Genomic DNA, 17,138 nt, shown 5'->3' with positions numbered 1-17,138 from the left:
AGCCAATCCTAGCTGGAGCTGATGGAAGTTAGAACCAAAGGACTTCTGGGTGTTGTTTAATCACCCCTGCCTCAGGGGCTAATTTTGCTCTGCAACGTTTTAAATGGCAGGAGAAATTGTTCTTCACAAGCGAGCACCATGGTGTTTTAATTGCAATTGCTTTAGGTTAGCCCTGCTGAGAACTTCATGAGACAGTGGGCTGTAATCCTCCCAACAAGCCAACAAATATCTTTGGCTTTGGAAACATAAAGCAGGAATGCACACTTTAAAAATAAAACCGCCAAAATTAACCTCATCTAAATGCAAGAGAAATCATCCTACGAATAGCTACTGACACAGAGCTAGGACAAAGAGATAGGGAAGAAGATTGTGTACCTCTTTAGCAAGTAAATAAAGACCTCAGATTTCAACGCAATGTTTCAATTGGGATATTTGAGAAGTAACTTCAATTTCCCACACCACAGAACCTAAATATACAAATCTATCCAATAAGCTGTTGCAAGTGAGGAGACCTCACATACTCACCTCCTTCCCTAAGATAGTGGAATATTTCTAGTGATATGTCACTTTGTTAACTTGTATGGCACTTCTCCTCTTGAAGGGAGTGGACCTCTTCTAAGGGTGTGTATGGAAGCACTTTAGAACCTCCTAAAAGGTACAACTGAAATACTAAAAAGAAAAGCACCATTTTTATTCATATGCCCAAAAACCAAGGCACACATCAAACTGAAAGCATTTGACACAGCTGTTGAATCTGCAGATCCACAAGATATCGGTTGCAGTCGCTACTAACAACATCCACACTCCGTCTCATCATTTCATCCTTTTAAATTGAAGCCCTTCCACGTGAATGATTGGTGTGCTTCTTTCAACGGTATACGTCTAACTTTGGAATGAGACATTCATTCCTCTTCTTGTGGGGACACGTTAGGGGAAGGTTTCCAGTACGGGACAATTTCCATGGGCCTGGAGGGAGGATTCTCACAAGAGATGCTCAGGTTCATCCTTGGTGCTGTGGTCTTGTGTCCCGCAAGGGTTTCTCACAGACGTAAAAGCAGGGGTACGTGCAGTAGACATCATTCCATTCCCCATAGACCCAGAGATGTGCACAGTCCTCGCCCCGATAATCGTCGTTGGGCTCCCCTTGCTTCCAATACCTGTGAGTAAAGGAAAATACTCATCTATTCTTTTTTTTAAAAAATCCAATATATCCAAAATGTGACAAACCTGCCTGCCAGCATCTTTTTCATGGAGAAAAAGGCAGCTGCACAGCCACTGTTCTCAACAGGAATATAAACCAAACCCAATATGCAGGCGAGTGTGATGGCCCTGATACAAATCCCCATCTTTTCTCCCTCCCTGCCTGAGCAGCTGTAAGCACCCTTTGTTTTATCAGGACAGCATGTGTTGTTTCGGCAAAGAACATCATCTCTTGGACGTCAGATTCCTAGTTTTCAGCTGGACATGCACAGGGCAGGGAGAATGAATAAGAATCCTATGGTTCTTATCTGGATTGGCGTATCAATGGCTGATCTGGTGGCAGGGTGAAAGAAAAGAAAAACAGAGCATTCAAGTTCAGTATCCAAAAGCAGACTAAAGTAACCTGCAGATCAAACTCTTTGGTGTAGCATTCTTGGGGAAACAATGGCTAGGAGAACTTGTGTGATGATCACTTTGTGTAGATACATAGAATAGTAATGTCTGGTGGCCTCATGGATCAGCCTCTGGTGACCCTCCCTTTGTCCAAGTGGGCACCATCTGCCACTGTCTCCTTGGGACACACACACACACACGGCAGTATCCTGTTTGCCACCAGGGAGTGTACGTATATAGCAGTCTAATGAGGCATCAATCTGGGAGGTCATCAGCTCACTATTACTCAAGGCAGAGATTACCCCCATTGCAATTAATGGGGTTACTTTGTGCTAGAAGGCACTAGATCCCTTCTTCACATGGGCATAAAAAGCCCAGAAGCCCATGAGTGGGGCAATGGATGGTTATGGGCACAGAATGGGCCAGGGAGATTCTGGCCTCATAATGACATTGAACATTTGAGAGTTTGGGAATTGCCATTCATAGTCTACAAGAATTTCAGTAAGGAGACAGTGGCTGAAACCTAGTAGTAAGTCACCATCAGAGTAGGACCATTTAATCAGTGGTGATTTAGTGAGTCAACTCCTCTGTAAGGTCTATGTCTCCTCTAGTTGTGATACTACTGGATTTCAGCTATTATCCTCCTTCTTTTTTGCTTCGAAAGTACGTGATGTGGCTGGGGAAGCTCACATGGCTAAATGAATACTTACGTGAAGCCAGTTATTCCATTTCTGCCATCCAGCCATTCCCAGTGTCCTTCCATGCTCATGTCTGTGAGTCCTATCCAGTATCGCTCATTCTTCGTATAGGTCTGAAGGAAATTCTGTCCATGCATGAGAGAGAGAGAGGAAAATATGGCTGAGAGAACATGGCAAGAGTGCAGCCAAAATGGCAGCATGGACAAGAAAGAGGTAACCATAGGTTTGGGGAAGACACAGTCCTGCTTGCAGAAGCAAAGAAAAAGCTAATCCTAATGTGGGAGCAAATCAAGTAAGTACAGTATGTTCAATGGTCATAGAATGGAAGTTGATTGTTGGGGTTGAGGGACTGATTATTGGTGGAGGAATGAAACAGAGTAACCTCAAAAGCAGACACGGCTGGCTCAGTAGAATCCTGACCCAGAGCATTCCATACTTCAACATTTTGTTGCAGGACCCACTTGTATTGTATAATGTCACTAACAATTTGTATGCCTTCAGCAAATCCTTTCCATTTTGATTCATGTACTGAACAATTTCTGCCCATCTGCTAGCAGGATCTAGGGTTCCTGTGAGCCCAGTGGATCTCACCATTATTTTCCACTTCAAGCACATGCGTGTCCTGGAACATGCCCCATATTTCTCTGAAGCTACTTGTCATAGAGAGGGCCAGTCTGATCATTGGGCAGAGTGGACTGGCCATCTCACGAAACCGATCTTGGATGTTGTGAAAGAGCAGCAAAACTGAGAGTTGTTTTCTTTGTTGCATTTTCTTTTAACCACCAGAAATGGGGAGAAGTGCTAGTGGGATGATTTGCCAAAATAATTTGTCTGGCTTTGAGTTTATGGGTCTTGACTTCAGCAACACGGGGAGCAGGTGGAGGGACAAGGATGACCATCGATCCAGTGGTGGCCAAGGGTTAGGCAAAGCATTATCTCAAGCTGAATGCATTGGCAAACCACAACAGAACTGAACTCCAGTTGTAAGCAAAGGCCAGAAGCAGACAACATGGCAGCTTTACAATTAGGAGGTGTCAAAACCATATCCTTGCAAGACACAGTGTTTCAAAGCTTGCACATTAATCCACTGTTTATCTCCTGATGTCCAGCCACTGAGGAAAAGGAAGTTGATTCCCAGCTTGTGAACTAGTTTGTGGGGAAACAAGCATCCTTTAACTCTGACACTTCTACCTTTAACCACTTCTAATTGCCAAGTTGCCATCTTGTCTGTTTTAACTCACAGAGGCTGTGAAGAACAATATCCATACAAGACCTGTCTGAGAAGGCATGTTAACACAGTGAACACTGGTACTAATGGGAAAAACGCCTTTCACAATTGTGTGTGTGCCATTTTCTTATCTCAGAACCCTGGATAAGCTTCCAAGCCTATACGTGCTCATACCTCCCCGTGTTTATCTGTGCTCCTAGCCCATGAGGCATAGGATTTGCTGAGAGGAAGCGTGAACATGAACAACCCTCACCACCTGCGGCCTCTTTCACGCAAATCCCACTCTGCCAAGCTTGTGACACAGCTGCTCCCCAAACAGCAGGCTTTGCTTTCTTCTTCACCTGTTCAGCCATGGTCTCAATCATGACGAGCTGAGCAGCCCTCCTCTCACACTGAAGCCTGGCCTCTGTCCAAGAAGTCTTTTCCAGGGAGAAGAAGTAACATTTTCCATTAAAGTATTCCCACTCTCTGGTGTTGGGACCGCACGGGAACACTAGGCAAAGAGAGGGGGGGGGGATAGCATTCAATGTTTGGATGCAAAATCAGCATAAAGGGATCTCCATTATGTGCGTCATGTATCTTCTGGAGAGAGTCTACAGGAACAGCAAAGGTGTGGGAAAGGAGGGAAATGTGGCCGGGCGGTGTTTGAAGAAGTTTGCAGAAGGGCAACATGCTTAAAGGATGATGTCTGCAATCTAGATTTGCAAAATAGTTTCAATTTCCATGAGAGATCTTTTCTCAGGTGCTTCAGTGAGTCAGATTACCCGGCTGAAGGGTTGGGATTTTGTTTCTCCACTGGGCTTCCTGGGAGAACAGCCAGCCTGTGTGGCCTTGGACAAACTGCACAGTCCCAGGGCACCCCCAGATGGGAATAGGAAATCATATCTGACTACTTTATACCCAGGAAACCTATGAGAAGCATTGCTGTAAGTCAGGATTGACTTGTTGGCATGCAGTTATTTGGTCAATATTGTCTCCAGCAGGATGTCAGATCAGATTCCAAGCTCTCATCGAGATGGACCTGACCTGGCAGCCACCAGGTCCAGATGTTGTCTGGAAATCATGGATAGTTTGAGCCTCAGTGCAGCTGTGGAATATCCCCAGGGCACATGAACCTCTTAGTGTGTGATTTGGAAGTGGCTGTGCAATGCGAATTCTGGACATATCCCCCTTGCTGGGCCCTATTTAGGTTGAACACACTGTTGAGCAGGGGAGTCCGGAAATCAATTCCTCCCCCTCCTCAGTTAACTGCAGGACACACACACACACACACACACAAACACACACACACACACACACACACACACACACACACACACACACACACTTTTAAGTAAGTATTGTACAGTATTTGCTTTGAATCACTCACAGTAGTCTCCTATCAACCTTTGGCTTAATGACAAAATTAGGAGACCAGCCCTTAATACAACAATAATAATTTGATAGTCTTAGAACGTCAGAGCTGCAAGGGATGCAATGGATCATTGAGTCCAGACCCCGCCAAGGAGACACAGTGGTGAATTGAACTCCCCACTCTAAACCACTGAGCTATCCAGCAGTTACAAGCCTCTTGAAGCACAGGTTTGCTTGCTTTGAATGGGGTTCCCCATTTTTATGCTGCCAAATGTTGACAGGCAATGGGGATTGTGGTGTCTGCCCAGGTCATGAATATTCATAGGATATCTGCATAGACCAATGGGAGTGCTGGAGGAGTAGAGTCACACGATATAAGAGACTGAGCAGGAGGAGGGGGTTAGATAGAGAGATAAGGAGTTTTGAGAGAAGGTTTTGGAGAGGGAAAGTGGAGGTTGAGAGTGGATGAAGGAGGATGTAAGAGTTAACATTGCTTGAAGTATCTACATCTGTAACAAAAAACAATTTCTATTTGGTTCTTTTAAAATGACATATGGCCTGGACCTCAGTTATTAGTAATAGGTATTGTTGATGCAATCAACTGGCGGCAGCTGAGGAGCACTTAGCGTGAACTCCTAGTTTGGTGAAACAAGCAGGGACCACATGGGGATATTGGTGACAGGGATATTTAAAAGCTAGGAAAATTCTTACTTTGGAAGGGGAGGGCCCTGGTTGCTACCAAAATTTGGCAACATAGTTCCATGGGGTGGAACCAGCAGTCTTGGAACATAAACACAGCCCTAGAAGGTGGCTTAGTACATTCCCTTAACTAATGACATTCCTAGCAAAACACAGGATGAAGTCTTCAAACTATTCACAGGAATGAGCAAAACTGATATTATTCAACAGGTGACTGATTGTTGCAGGATCAAAACATCAGGAGGGCACCAGCTTGGTTACCTGTGCCCAGCAAACAGGGCAAAGGGAATTACCTCTTCTGGATCTGAGCCAAGTTTGAGATGTAGCCTGTTTCCAAAAGTCTCTGGAAGAAGGGGGCAAGGGGATCCGTCATTCACAGGGCCCACCCTCAACCTCCCCCCATCATTATAATGGTTATGCCTCTTTCTGGCACTTCCCCCCCTTTCTTTCTTTCTTTCTTTCTTTCTTTCTTTCTTTCTTTCTTTCTTTCTTTCTTTCTTTCTTTCTTTCTTTCTTTCTTTCTTTCTTTCTTTCTTTCTGGAAGATCAGTCAAATGACTGAGAATCAGAGAGGCCTTGTCAATCTTAAAAACAGAAGTACAGAATCTCAGTTTTAAGATGTCAGTAGAAGCATGAAAGCTTATGAAACAGAAAGATAGAGTGGTGGCAGTTTACATCCTTCCCACCTTACCCCAGCTTTGCTGACACCACATCTGAGCACCCTAGCTCCCTGCCCTCCATTTTAAGCACCTGAGATACAAGGTGATTCTTGAAGAGAATACACATAGACTTACAGTCAAAGTCATGTCCCTCCATTTTCTTTGGAAGCTCAACATTTAATTCAGCCCATTCCGAGGAAAGTGCTACTGCTGAAAATGGAAAAGGAGGAAAGGTGAAGTGACAGTGGGAGATATGTCAGAACTTTGCAATCAAAATTAATATCTCAGACATGAACATTTACAATGCAAGTGCCAGATGCTAAGCATTACTGCATGGCATCATGCAGGACCACCAGATGTTGACTGTGACAAGTCCACTCATATGTCTGCATCTCAGTTCATCTAGTGACGTGATGGAAAAACAAGATGGGAAGCTTGGCTCAGAAGGAAAGCACACATTTTGCATGCAAAAGGATGGCACCAGTTCTAATCCCTGCAATCTTTGTTTAAGTAGGAGCTTGGTTGGGATGGCCTGGAGGAACTCATTTTCTGAGATTCTGCATGGCTGTTGCCAATCAGTGTAGAGAAGGAGTGGGGGACATGTCATTTTCTGAATTTTGTTGGCCCACGATTCCATACCATTGCCGATATTGGCAGAACCCATGGGAGCTACTGCCCAACAACATTGAGAGGCTGCATATGCCTGACACCCATGCAAGTCTGACTTAAATTATTGCTACTTCACATGACAACATTTCGCAAGTTCAGTGCAGTTGACAAAAAGGTTCTCACTGAGTATGCATTTCCTTGTGTTGTACTGCTCCAGCTCCCTTGTAGCCAGAAATCTTTTCATTCATTTTTAATTGTGCTCCAGCCATAGAAGACAAGAACATGAAAGTATGCAAATAGAAGAAGAAGAAGAAGAAGAAGAAGAAGAAGAAGAAGAAGAAGAAGAAGAAGAAGAAGAAGAAGAAGAAGAAGAAGAAGAAGAAGAAGAAGAAGAAGAAGAAGAAGAAGAAGAAGAAGAAGAAGAAGAAGAAGAAGAGATGCAAAATAAAGAACTATGGATAAATCACCAAATGGGAATAAAGAGTGTAACAGAAAAATATTTATAAAAGTTTAATAAAGAAAAAAGGAAAGGAAAGGAAAGGTTTCGGTGTCTGGGAACTTAGGTGTAAACTTTGACAAGAGATGACCAAACATCTAGCTGCGTATGCACGTACAGTTGCTGTTTATATTACCCTCTGTTAATCAATTGACTGGGGACTGCATTATTCTCAACTTGCATTATTCTCAACCTGATTATGTGGAATCCACCATCAACTCCATAGTAACCCCAAATTATGTCATGGCAGATGGAGCAGAGGGTAGAACCAGACATGCACTTGTCCTGTGGTTTGGTTGGGTTTGGGGATGGGCTGGTTCACTCCTTTTCCTGGCAACCCCACAACATACATGCCATAGTGAACCAGGTCATCCTTGATTAATACCTATTCGCACCTGTTTGGGTCCCTGTCAGGGGCTGCTTCTTCTGTCCTGTTTTGTTCTGCAGGTAGGATAACTCCATTTTATTTTGGTTCCATCCTGCGTGACTGCTGGGATGGAACTGAAGTGGATAGTTTAAGCTGTCCCTCTGTTTAAACCACTTAATGGTCTGAGAAATGGAAAGCTTCCTTCCCTCTTTCCTGTGTAGGGGAAGGAAAAGACAGTTTCCCATTTCTTTTTAATTGATGCTAATGCATCAATGATGCTTTGAAAGGAACCTTTGGTGCCACTTTTCATTAACAGACACAAATTCTGTTCCAGCTTTTGTGTCATCCTGAACGGATTGTGACATTCTCAGCCACCTTGGTGATATTTCGCCAGAAAAGCAGTATAGAAAATCTTTAATAGAAATAAACCAGTTTATCAACATTTTTTTCTTTTAAAAAAATAGTTAACAAAAGTATACATTGCCCTTCTCTGTGCTCAGAATTAAAGCCAAGAAATTTCTTCCTTTATAAATGAAATATTTTGGACCATACACAGGAAAATAAAAATAAAAATTAAAAGGAACTACTGTACCTTTGGAAACAGCCACAATCAAGAAAACAGTACTCAGCAATAATGAGATAGCCAGCAGTACATAGACATGGAAGGCAGGACTCCGAGTGTATGAGTGCCAATTTCGTTCTTTAAAAAGGAAAAGGAAAAGAGTGATAGCAGTGCTAAATAGAACAACAGCAGCAGAAACCTGCACCATAAGAAATCACTCAAGTATTTCTTATTTCTGCAGGGTGCACGACATGCTTTAAGGGAAGCAGAGATTAGCCAGGCCACTTATTGTTATGCAGTGCCGTGCTGTAGTTGTGAGTTGTGGATGGGACTGGCTCAGTGAACTTGCCTTGCAGGTTGTTATGGTTGCCTTTCCTGAGGCACCCAATCTGGATAGAGGTTTCTTCATGCTTGGGGCACAGTTGTAGCCTAATTCTTGCAGACCTGATTAGGTGGGGAGCAGAGGGGTTGCTCACACATTGCCAAGGAGAACTGCAAATGGAGGTGCGATGTGCACGTGCAGAGTGCCATTTTCGGACGGGTTGTGGTGACTTAAACAGTGATGCCATGCATCCCAATACAGTGGAGAAGACTCTGGCCTGGTGACTCTGTGACTGGTCATTCTGCTAGCCAGGCATGAAGTGCTGCTGGGGAGTTCCAAAGCCCCTGCTCTCCCTTCTTCTTATTTCCTATTTTTCATGGACGTGCCTTGAACAACCCTTCAAACAGAGGACAGCCCTTTGTAAAAGAGGATGTGGTAAATATTAGACTAGCCCAAGAGTAGGAATTCACACACTCTGGGGCCAAATCTGGCCTGCCTTGGGTGCTGTAAATGGCAATGCCCCCATCACCACCATGTTGTCTGGTGGCTTCCCAGCTTTTGTGCACTCTTAAGCGGAAGGGCATATCTTAAAGCTTACCAGTTGGTAGCAGGAGCTTTAAATCAAGGTGCTGGTATTTTTCCTCTCATATTTCTTCCCCTTTGTGGGGTGGGGGGCTCACCACTGAAAGGAGGCCCTTATGAACTTCTCTAAAACAGAATTTGGTCCTTGGATTGAAAAAAAGGTTTCCTCTCCTTATTGACCTGGGGGTGAACCCTGTGCTTTTAATACATGGCTCTACTATGCTTCCTCAAATTTAAAACCTACACTTAGAGAGGTAGGGTGTGTTTGTGCATGTGTGGGGGGAAAAAAAAGCTTAAATGAGGATGTTTGGTCGCAGATCCAATAGCTAAGAATGAGAAGAAAATCTTTACCTTTGTAAGTTCTGAAGTCTCCTTGACCCTTTTCTTCCTCCATCTTGGGGGGGTGCAGGGTGGGGGGTGGCTGTGGGGGTGAAAGACCCCTCGGAGTCTCCCACCGAGGTCCTTCCTTCCAAATCTTGACTTTCTAAAATAGGGACTTTGCAGTTTATCTTGTCTATTGCACAGGAAAGGTTAATCTGTAACTGGAAGGGTGGAACGCACCACATCCCTTCTCCTCTATATGTAGGCCACCAGGCTTTTGAAGTTTGGTCCAAGCCAAGTTCTTAGGCAATTTGCTAATAATTTTCTTCTTTTTCCTGTTCTAAATCCTACTGGCCAGATAACATCAATGGTCTAACCTCCTCCTATGCTGTATTCATCTCTTCAGTAAGTGGTGCTGTTAATGTTACTTGATCTGACATTCACTGCTACACTGTAATTGACTGGCACCCCACCCCCCCAAATTTAGGCGATAGGTACCAGATGCCTTGGGAGGGACATGGAAACATCTCTTGTCAGGTGCTCCAGTGATCCAAAAAAGGTATATTCCAACCCTGATTATGGATTTGGCTCATGGAGTAAACACCTGTGTTTCTTTTGAGTTTTGAAGAAAATACAATTGAAAGTCTGCCCCTCCTTCCCGGTTTTGCTGGCAAATGTGTGACATCACCGTTATGCTCCTGTAATATCTACTGGTGCTTTTGGGAGGTGATTTTATTTGTATTCCTTCTCTTGTGTCTCTTTTGTTAACTCTGCCGTTACCTGTCAGATTCTGAAATGCTCTCAGCTCCTTACAGTAAGCAAGGCAGGGAATTTTTTTTTTCAAAATCAAGGAGGAATATACGGGGCCTCAGCTCCCTACGCCTTTCCTGATCAATCTGTTGTCTATCACTTTTGGCAAGCCAGCCTTCCACAAGTTCCAGATTCCTTCCCCCCCCCCCGATCCCTCAGAATAAGCAGATGTATTGGACTACAAGGCCTGTCATTGTCAGCTAGCATGGCCACATGTAACACAACAGGCATTCACAGAAAGACAGAGATAATTCATTGCATTGTCCTTAAAATCAGACAAAAAAGGTAAAAAAAAAAACCAATACAAAATAAACCTGGAAATATTGTCTAATTCCCTCTAATGGTCAGTTCTGATACTGCACCTTGGAAATACTGAAAGATAAAACTAAAGAATAATTTCCTTGCCATAAAATATAGTAAAAAATGTATTTAAAAAGTAACTTTGGAGAATAAATAGGTGTTACTTGATACACCTTAGTAATGTAGGTGCTAGTATTTACATTTAAGAGGTAACTTTGTAACTACTAATCACATTGCTTGCTACCAAAAATAATCAGTTACAGCAACCTGGTTAACCATATTTGTAACTGGTGATGATAGCTAAGTTATGTGTAAGCATTTACTTCCAAGCACAAGATTTGTGTGTCTCAATGGGGGATTAATATTGGGTTCAAAAGGCTGAGAAACACTGCAATAAGCTTCTAAGTGAGAGACAAATGCAACATTTATTTGGATGTGGAAGGGTTAGCTATTTTAGTATCTGCAAGCATTATAGATGAAAACAAAATAAAAATAAAGAGTTAAGACAAAAACGTGGTGGCACTTCTAAAGACTAACTGTTAAATTTTTTTAATGTGAGTTTTCATGGAAATGAATTTATTGAATGGTAGTTTTGGGAGCAGTCACCCTTTCTTGGGACTTGGAGAGGTTTATTTGAAGTGGTGCAGTGGAGATCAGAAAGCTGGTAACAATACCCAGGGAATGTGGTAACTATTAAGATATTAAGGAAAGAACAACCTGTGAGGGGATGTGGTCTGATGGCCACTACTTCAAACATATGGGCAATTTTTACATCCAGGAAGCTTTGCATGGAGCTGAGCTGTGCTTTGCCCCATTGATATGAACATGTGCAAATGTGTAAGATATACATTCCTGCCCACTTTGCTTTCCCCCCCCCACATCCCATCTTCTTTGCCCCATCGATCTCTGGAATGGACCTCCCAATCCTTCCCAAGCTGGAATTCAGTCCAAATGTGGAAAGGTTTCCCCACCCTTGACTTAGCGCTACTGTAGCTTAAAGGCCCTTCTCTGTCACTGCTCACAGACTCTGGAACTCCCTCCCACAGGAGGCCAGACTGGGCTCATCTTTGCTGTCCTTCCGGAAGCAGGCAAAGACCTCTCTCTCTCTCTCTCTCTCTCTCTCTCTCTCTCTCTCTCTCTCTCTCTCTCTCTTCATTCATTCATTCATCCATCCATCCATCCATCCATCCATCCATCCATCCATCCATCCATCCATTCATCCATCCATCCATCCATCCATCCATCCATCCATCCATCCATCCATCCATCCATCCATCCATCCATCCATCCATCCATCCATCCATCCATTCATTCATTATCCCACTCCCATTAGTGTAACAGCATTACGCTGGGTGGATTACGACTCATAAAATAGAAAACATAAGTGAAAATAGAAATATTAAAAACGGTAACAATAACCCTTAAAAAACAGATGGCACCAACTAATCTCAGAGCAGATGGAGGAAAAGAGGAGAGGGAAGAAGAGGATGGGAAAGAAAAAAGGGGAAGAAGGTAGTTATCTGGGGTCGGTGTGGAAAGCCTCCCTGAAAAGCAATGTCTTTAACTGCTTCTTAAAAATCCACAGGGAAGTGGGTTAGGCAGAGCATCTCCAGAAGCTGGTTCCATAGTGTTGGAGCCACCGCAAAGAAGGCACTACCTTCTTTGGGGTGGGTCCAATGTTTTGGAACCAGCTTCCAGATTTATGGGCCTCCCTTGGGGTGGCCACCCGGAGGAGCCTTGACTGGGATGATGTTGTGGGTTGGGCAAATAACATGAAGGAGAGACACTCTGACAAATAACATGGGCCCAAAACGTGGAGAGCTTTGCATGAGAGTGTCAAAACATTGAATCTGATCTGGGCAAGCAGTGGAGGCGAGCCAGAACTGATGTGGTCAAATTTGCTTGCACCAACCGCCAGTCTAGCTGCCCCATTCTGGACCCGCTGAAGTCTCTGGATCAGGTTCAAGGGGAGCCCCACATAGAGGGCATTGAAGTAGTCGATCTGGGGACTGCACCAAAGTCCTGAGGGAGTCTTTGTCTAGGCAGGGGCAAAGTTGGGCAGTTAGCCTAAGATGGTTGAAGGCTGATCTGAATACAACTGCAATCTGGGACTCCCAAGAGGAGGAGAACGCCCTTATGCACTTGGTCTCTAAACTGGAGGGGAGTACTTACCATCCAGCCTAGGGGCCATCCCCCTAACCTATCAGAGGTCCCTCCCAGGGGCAAAATCTCTGTCTTGTCTGGGTTCAGTTTGAGCTTGTTAGCCCTGGTCCATTCCAGTACTGCAACCAGGCAACCCTGCAGTGTCCAGATAGCATCCACTGCAGAGATGGTAGCGGAGAGATAGAGTTGTGTGTCATCAGCATACAGATGACACCTTATTCCAAAACTCCTGATGACCTACCCCAATGGCTTAACATAGATATTAAACAGCATTGGGGATAATGCCGATCCCTGAGGAACCCCACACCGAAGGGTCCAAGCTGCTGATACCTCCTCCCCTAGCTGAACTCTCTCAACATGGTCCTTGAGCAAGGATAGGATCCAGGTAAATGCTAAGCCCCTAATCCCAACCTCAGAAAGCTTGTCCAAGAGGACACTGTGGTCAATGGTATGCTGACAGATCTAGGAGTATCAGCAGGGTGCATCTGCCCATCAGTCTCCCTTAAAGGTCATCCTGCAGTGTGACCAGTACCTGCAGTGTGACCAGTATCATCTCACCAGTATCACCCTGTCGCGGCCTGAATCCAGACTGGAATGGATCAAGACAATCCAGCTCATCAAGGTATATCTGCAGCTGATTGGCCAACACCTTCTCAATCACCTTGCCCAATAAATTGTATATTAGTGATTGGACGGAAATGATTAAGGTTGTCCAACACTAGTTGGGGGCATTTGATTATAGGTGGGATGACAGTTTCTTTTAAGCGGGAGGGAAGCTTTCCCTCCCTCAGTGATGAACTAACGATGTTCACGACCCAATCAATCGTAGCCCCTTTTGTGGCTCTGATCAGCCACACTGGGCAAGGATCCAGCGAGGTGGCGGTGGGCCTACTGCTAGCCATCACCCTAGAGGCTTCCTTCTTGACTGCAGGGCAAGCTTTCCCTTAATGAGTGGCTGTCTGAGAGCGATTCTACATGGATGTTTGTGCTCTGTTGTTTTGAATGTGTTTTAATATTGAATTTATTTGCCATTTTAATATAATACTTGTTTAATTCTTTTTAAAACATTTGTCTATTGTTTTTAGCTTTTCAATATTTTTAAATGATATAAGCTGGCTTGGATCCTTTTAAGGATTAAATAAATAAATAAATAAATAAATAAATAAATAAATAAATGAAGGAAGGAAGGAAGGAAGGAAGGAAGGAAGGAAGGAAGGAAGGAAGGAAGGAACGAAGGAAGGAAGGAAGGAAGGAAGGAAGGAAGGAAGGAAGGAAGGAAGGAAGGAAGGAAGGAAGGAAGGAAGGAAGGAAGGAAGGAAGGAAGGAAGGAAGGAAGGTCACTGTGAACAGAATGACAGCAACAACTGTCTGCTTTTCCAGGAGGAAGCTATTGTGTGTTTTGTTACTTTGTCACCAGCTATGGAAGATAGGACACTGTATCTGATACTTTGTGAAGGCAGGGTATGAAGACTTCAAGATCAGAAGGAAGCATGTCTCTGTTTTCGGGTTTCCAGACGCTGGCAGTCACTGAGTTCCGAAGGTAAACAAAGTGAAAATCAATAGTTCTTGTTGGTTTAGTCCGCATGTAAATACGATGATACTTTGTATTCCAGGGAACAAGTTTTCCTGAGAACTCCTTTATTGATTTTTATTTTTATTCTTTACATGGTTTTTTTAAAGCCTGTAACTTGTTTCAGCAGTATGCTGCATCCATTTATAGAAAAGTGAGAGATGTACAGTTGCAGATGTACTAAGAGTACTTAATCAGAGCTTAGAAATATAAGGGTTTGTCCATAGCAGTCACTATCCCAACCTTTCCTTCTCATGTTGCATCCTCTTTACCCTAGCTAAGGGGCTTTAAAATATTGTAGAAACTCTGGAAGCCAACATGTGCCACCAGCCTGATAGTGTGGCACTCACTATTGCTATCATGCTGGCAGCCCATTTTGACCCCAGCAGGACACTTGATCAGCATAGCAACTGGGGTTGGGAAAAAAATGTTGGCAGTAGAAGGCTGTACAGTGACAGTAGACTAGCATTCTCTCATTTGGTGCCTGTAGAAACTTTATACGGCAACCTGCCATCGAGGACAGCAGTGCCATGTCTTATACCTGAGACTATGCTTGCGCTGACAACACCATTTCTCATCAGACCCAGACCTGCACATGAAATGTTCCTTCTGTTGAATTCAATGACCATACCCATGCCTACATAATCACAGCATAGGATACTGGTAAAGGATACCGTGCAACACAGCATGGTATGCAAACTCCACACAAAGAAATGCAACCCGGATCATAGGGTTTGTAGTGTGGGGTTTTACCTTTCTAGGGTCATGATTTTGCACTTGTGGGCTCACAAGTGGGAACTCTGATGCTGGGAAACTAAGGTGAGAGGGCACTTTTCACACTGGGAGTGATGCAGAACTCTACAAGACCACTTGTGCAAAAATCTTTGCCAGTTTTGCACTAAAACTGAAAAAGTTTTGCGCACCCTGGGTTATTTTGTGCAGTTGTTTTGCACATCAGCAGAGTTCTTGCCAAGGCACAGGCATCCACAAAGATGGAGGGGAAGTCCTTGTAGTGCTCACAGAAAGGAATGTGGCTGTTCCCCATCTTTACTTGTGAGGTCTTAAACGTCCAGTGCTGATACTCCTGGAAGCACATTTCTCCCTTGAATTACACAGATCCGAGCAGTATGGTTTTGATTATACCCTGAGTTTTTTTTTCCAATGAATGAATGAATGAATCAGTCAGTCAGTCAGTCAGTCAGTCAGTCAGTCAGTCAGTCAGTCAGTCAGTCAGTCAGTCAGTCAATCAATGTTCAATAAATACTGTGCTGCGATTAATCTCCAGGAAGTGACTTGAGAAAGTCTTGTTGTTATCTGTTGCAGCCCTAATCCACAGAGACAAGCAAGCAGTTACTGTGTGCACAGAAGGAGGAAATGCACCCCAAGTTAGACCCTCTGCCTTGATTCCCTCTCAGCTCACTGGAGTGCCATTGCTCACACATCTCCATTTATCTTGCCACATAATGTGATTGAAGGTTTTGTTTCCCGAGTGGTATGTATTCAGTGTCTTTGAGATCTGGGCCAGACATGAACTCTTTTCTGCAGCACAGACTTTAAGGATATTAAGAGGAAGTTTCTAAACTAAGGGTGAGCACACACAGCTAGCGTTTAGTGGAATTTGGGGGGCTACATTCAACCTTAACCTACATTCAACCTACCTAAAGTAGGTCTACCTAAAGGAGACTCACAGAAATGAAAAGTTCCAAGCAGCGTTAAGTCTCATTCATTACAATGAGTCTAACGGGTCTCAAACATGTGGCCTGGGGGCCATTTGCGGCCTGCCGGATGATAGTTTGCGGCCCCCACCTTGCCTCCCCCCCAAAGCGCCCATGCATCCTCTGCTGTCAAGAGTCAAAAAAAGCCTCGCCTCTCTCGCCGGCTCTCTCCCAAGACAGTGCCTCTTGCACCCTCCGTCCGGAACTGCAGCCTGCCAGCCATCCTGCCTGTCTGCCAGCTGGCAGGCTGCAGTTCCAGATGGAAGGTGCAAGAGACGCTGTCTTGGGAGAGAGCCGGCGAGCGAGGGGTGCTGTCGGTCCTTTTCCCCGAGCCCTGAGCCGGCGCCAAGCGATGCCTGAGAGCGGAGCTCGCTCCCAGCCTGTCCTCAAAGAGCACCTCCAACAGCGCCACCAACAGCAGCTGCCGCCGCCATCACCTCTTCCAGGGAAGAGGCTCTCTGGCTCTCTTTCTCTCTCGGCACTCCCAACACCAGCCCGGCCAGCGGCCGCCTGAATACCCTGTGATGCTTCCTCCTCCCCCTCCTCTTCGTCCTGCTTCAGCTGCATCGGCTCTGGAGGCTGCCTGGGCTCGCTTCGCAAAGTTTGCTCCTCTGTCATGGTGGGGGTAGGTGCTGCTGCTGAGTGCGCCCTTTTTTGAGGGGGGCCCTCAGAGGAAGGTTGCCGGACCTCTGTGTGTGTGTGTGTTTTTTTTGTGTACACATGTGCCCACATGCACCTGTGGGGGCCCTGCCCTGTTCTGTTTAATTTCCTCCTCCTCCTCCTCGGAGCCCCAGCTGGGCTAAGGAAACTCCTGGGCGGCTTCCTCAGGCTCTTGCTCTGCTTGGCGGAAAATCTGATGTGGCCCAGCCTCGCCCAGACTCTGCCTCCATCGGCCCCCAGAAAAATTGAGTTTGAGACCCCTGGTCTAACTAGAGATGGACACAAACAGCTGGCTTGGTGGTTTGTGCCAGTTCATCCTTCGGTCCTACACGCCTTCTGAGGTTCTGAGCCCCACCTCCTCCGGTGGGCATCCACTCAGAGGCAGCACCCTGACTTCCATGCCCCACCTCCTCCATATATTGCCTCTGAGTG

General features: G+C 44.9%; 1 protein-coding gene across 1 annotated transcript; it reads right to left on the bottom strand.

Annotated features, from left to right (window-relative positions):
- Window positions 1-667: 667 nt before the first annotated feature.
- On the bottom strand, window positions 668-9,716 carry LOC110071550 (hepatic lectin). The gene is made up of 6 exons (XM_020779229.3): window positions 9,519-9,716; window positions 8,294-8,401; window positions 6,365-6,439; window positions 3,861-4,012; window positions 2,304-2,416; window positions 668-1,157 (listed from the first exon to the last, which is right to left on the bottom strand). The coding sequence occupies exons 1-6, from the start codon at window positions 9,559-9,561 to the stop codon at window positions 1,001-1,003; spliced, it is 648 nt and encodes a 215-aa protein (XP_020634888.3). The 5' UTR covers window positions 9,562-9,716; the 3' UTR covers window positions 668-1,000.
- Between the last annotated feature and the right edge of the window lie 7,422 nt (window positions 9,717-17,138).

This window comes from Pogona vitticeps, chromosome 2 (assembly GCF_051106095.1).
Source record: "Pogona vitticeps strain Pit_001003342236 chromosome 2, PviZW2.1, whole genome shotgun sequence".
Lineage (NCBI taxonomy): Eukaryota > Metazoa > Chordata > Lepidosauria > Squamata > Agamidae > Pogona > Pogona vitticeps.
The sequence above is the reverse complement of the archived record's forward strand: the minus strand, read 5'-3'. Positions and strand labels throughout refer to the sequence as shown.

Excerpts from the sequence above, each read along its gene's own strand:
- LOC110071550 (XM_020779229.3), bottom strand. The coding sequence starts at position 9,561 with ATGGAGGAAGAAAAGGGTCAAGGAGACTTCAGAACTTACAAAG. Across the intron at positions 4,013-6,364 it reads GGAGGGACATGACTTTGACT|TGTTCCCGTGCGGTCCCAAC; the intron begins GTAAGTCTATGT and ends CTCTTTGCCTAG. Across the intron at positions 1,158-2,303 it reads AATGGAATAACTGGCTTCAC|GTATTGGAAGCAAGGGGAGC; the intron begins GTAAGTATTCAT and ends CTTTACTCACAG.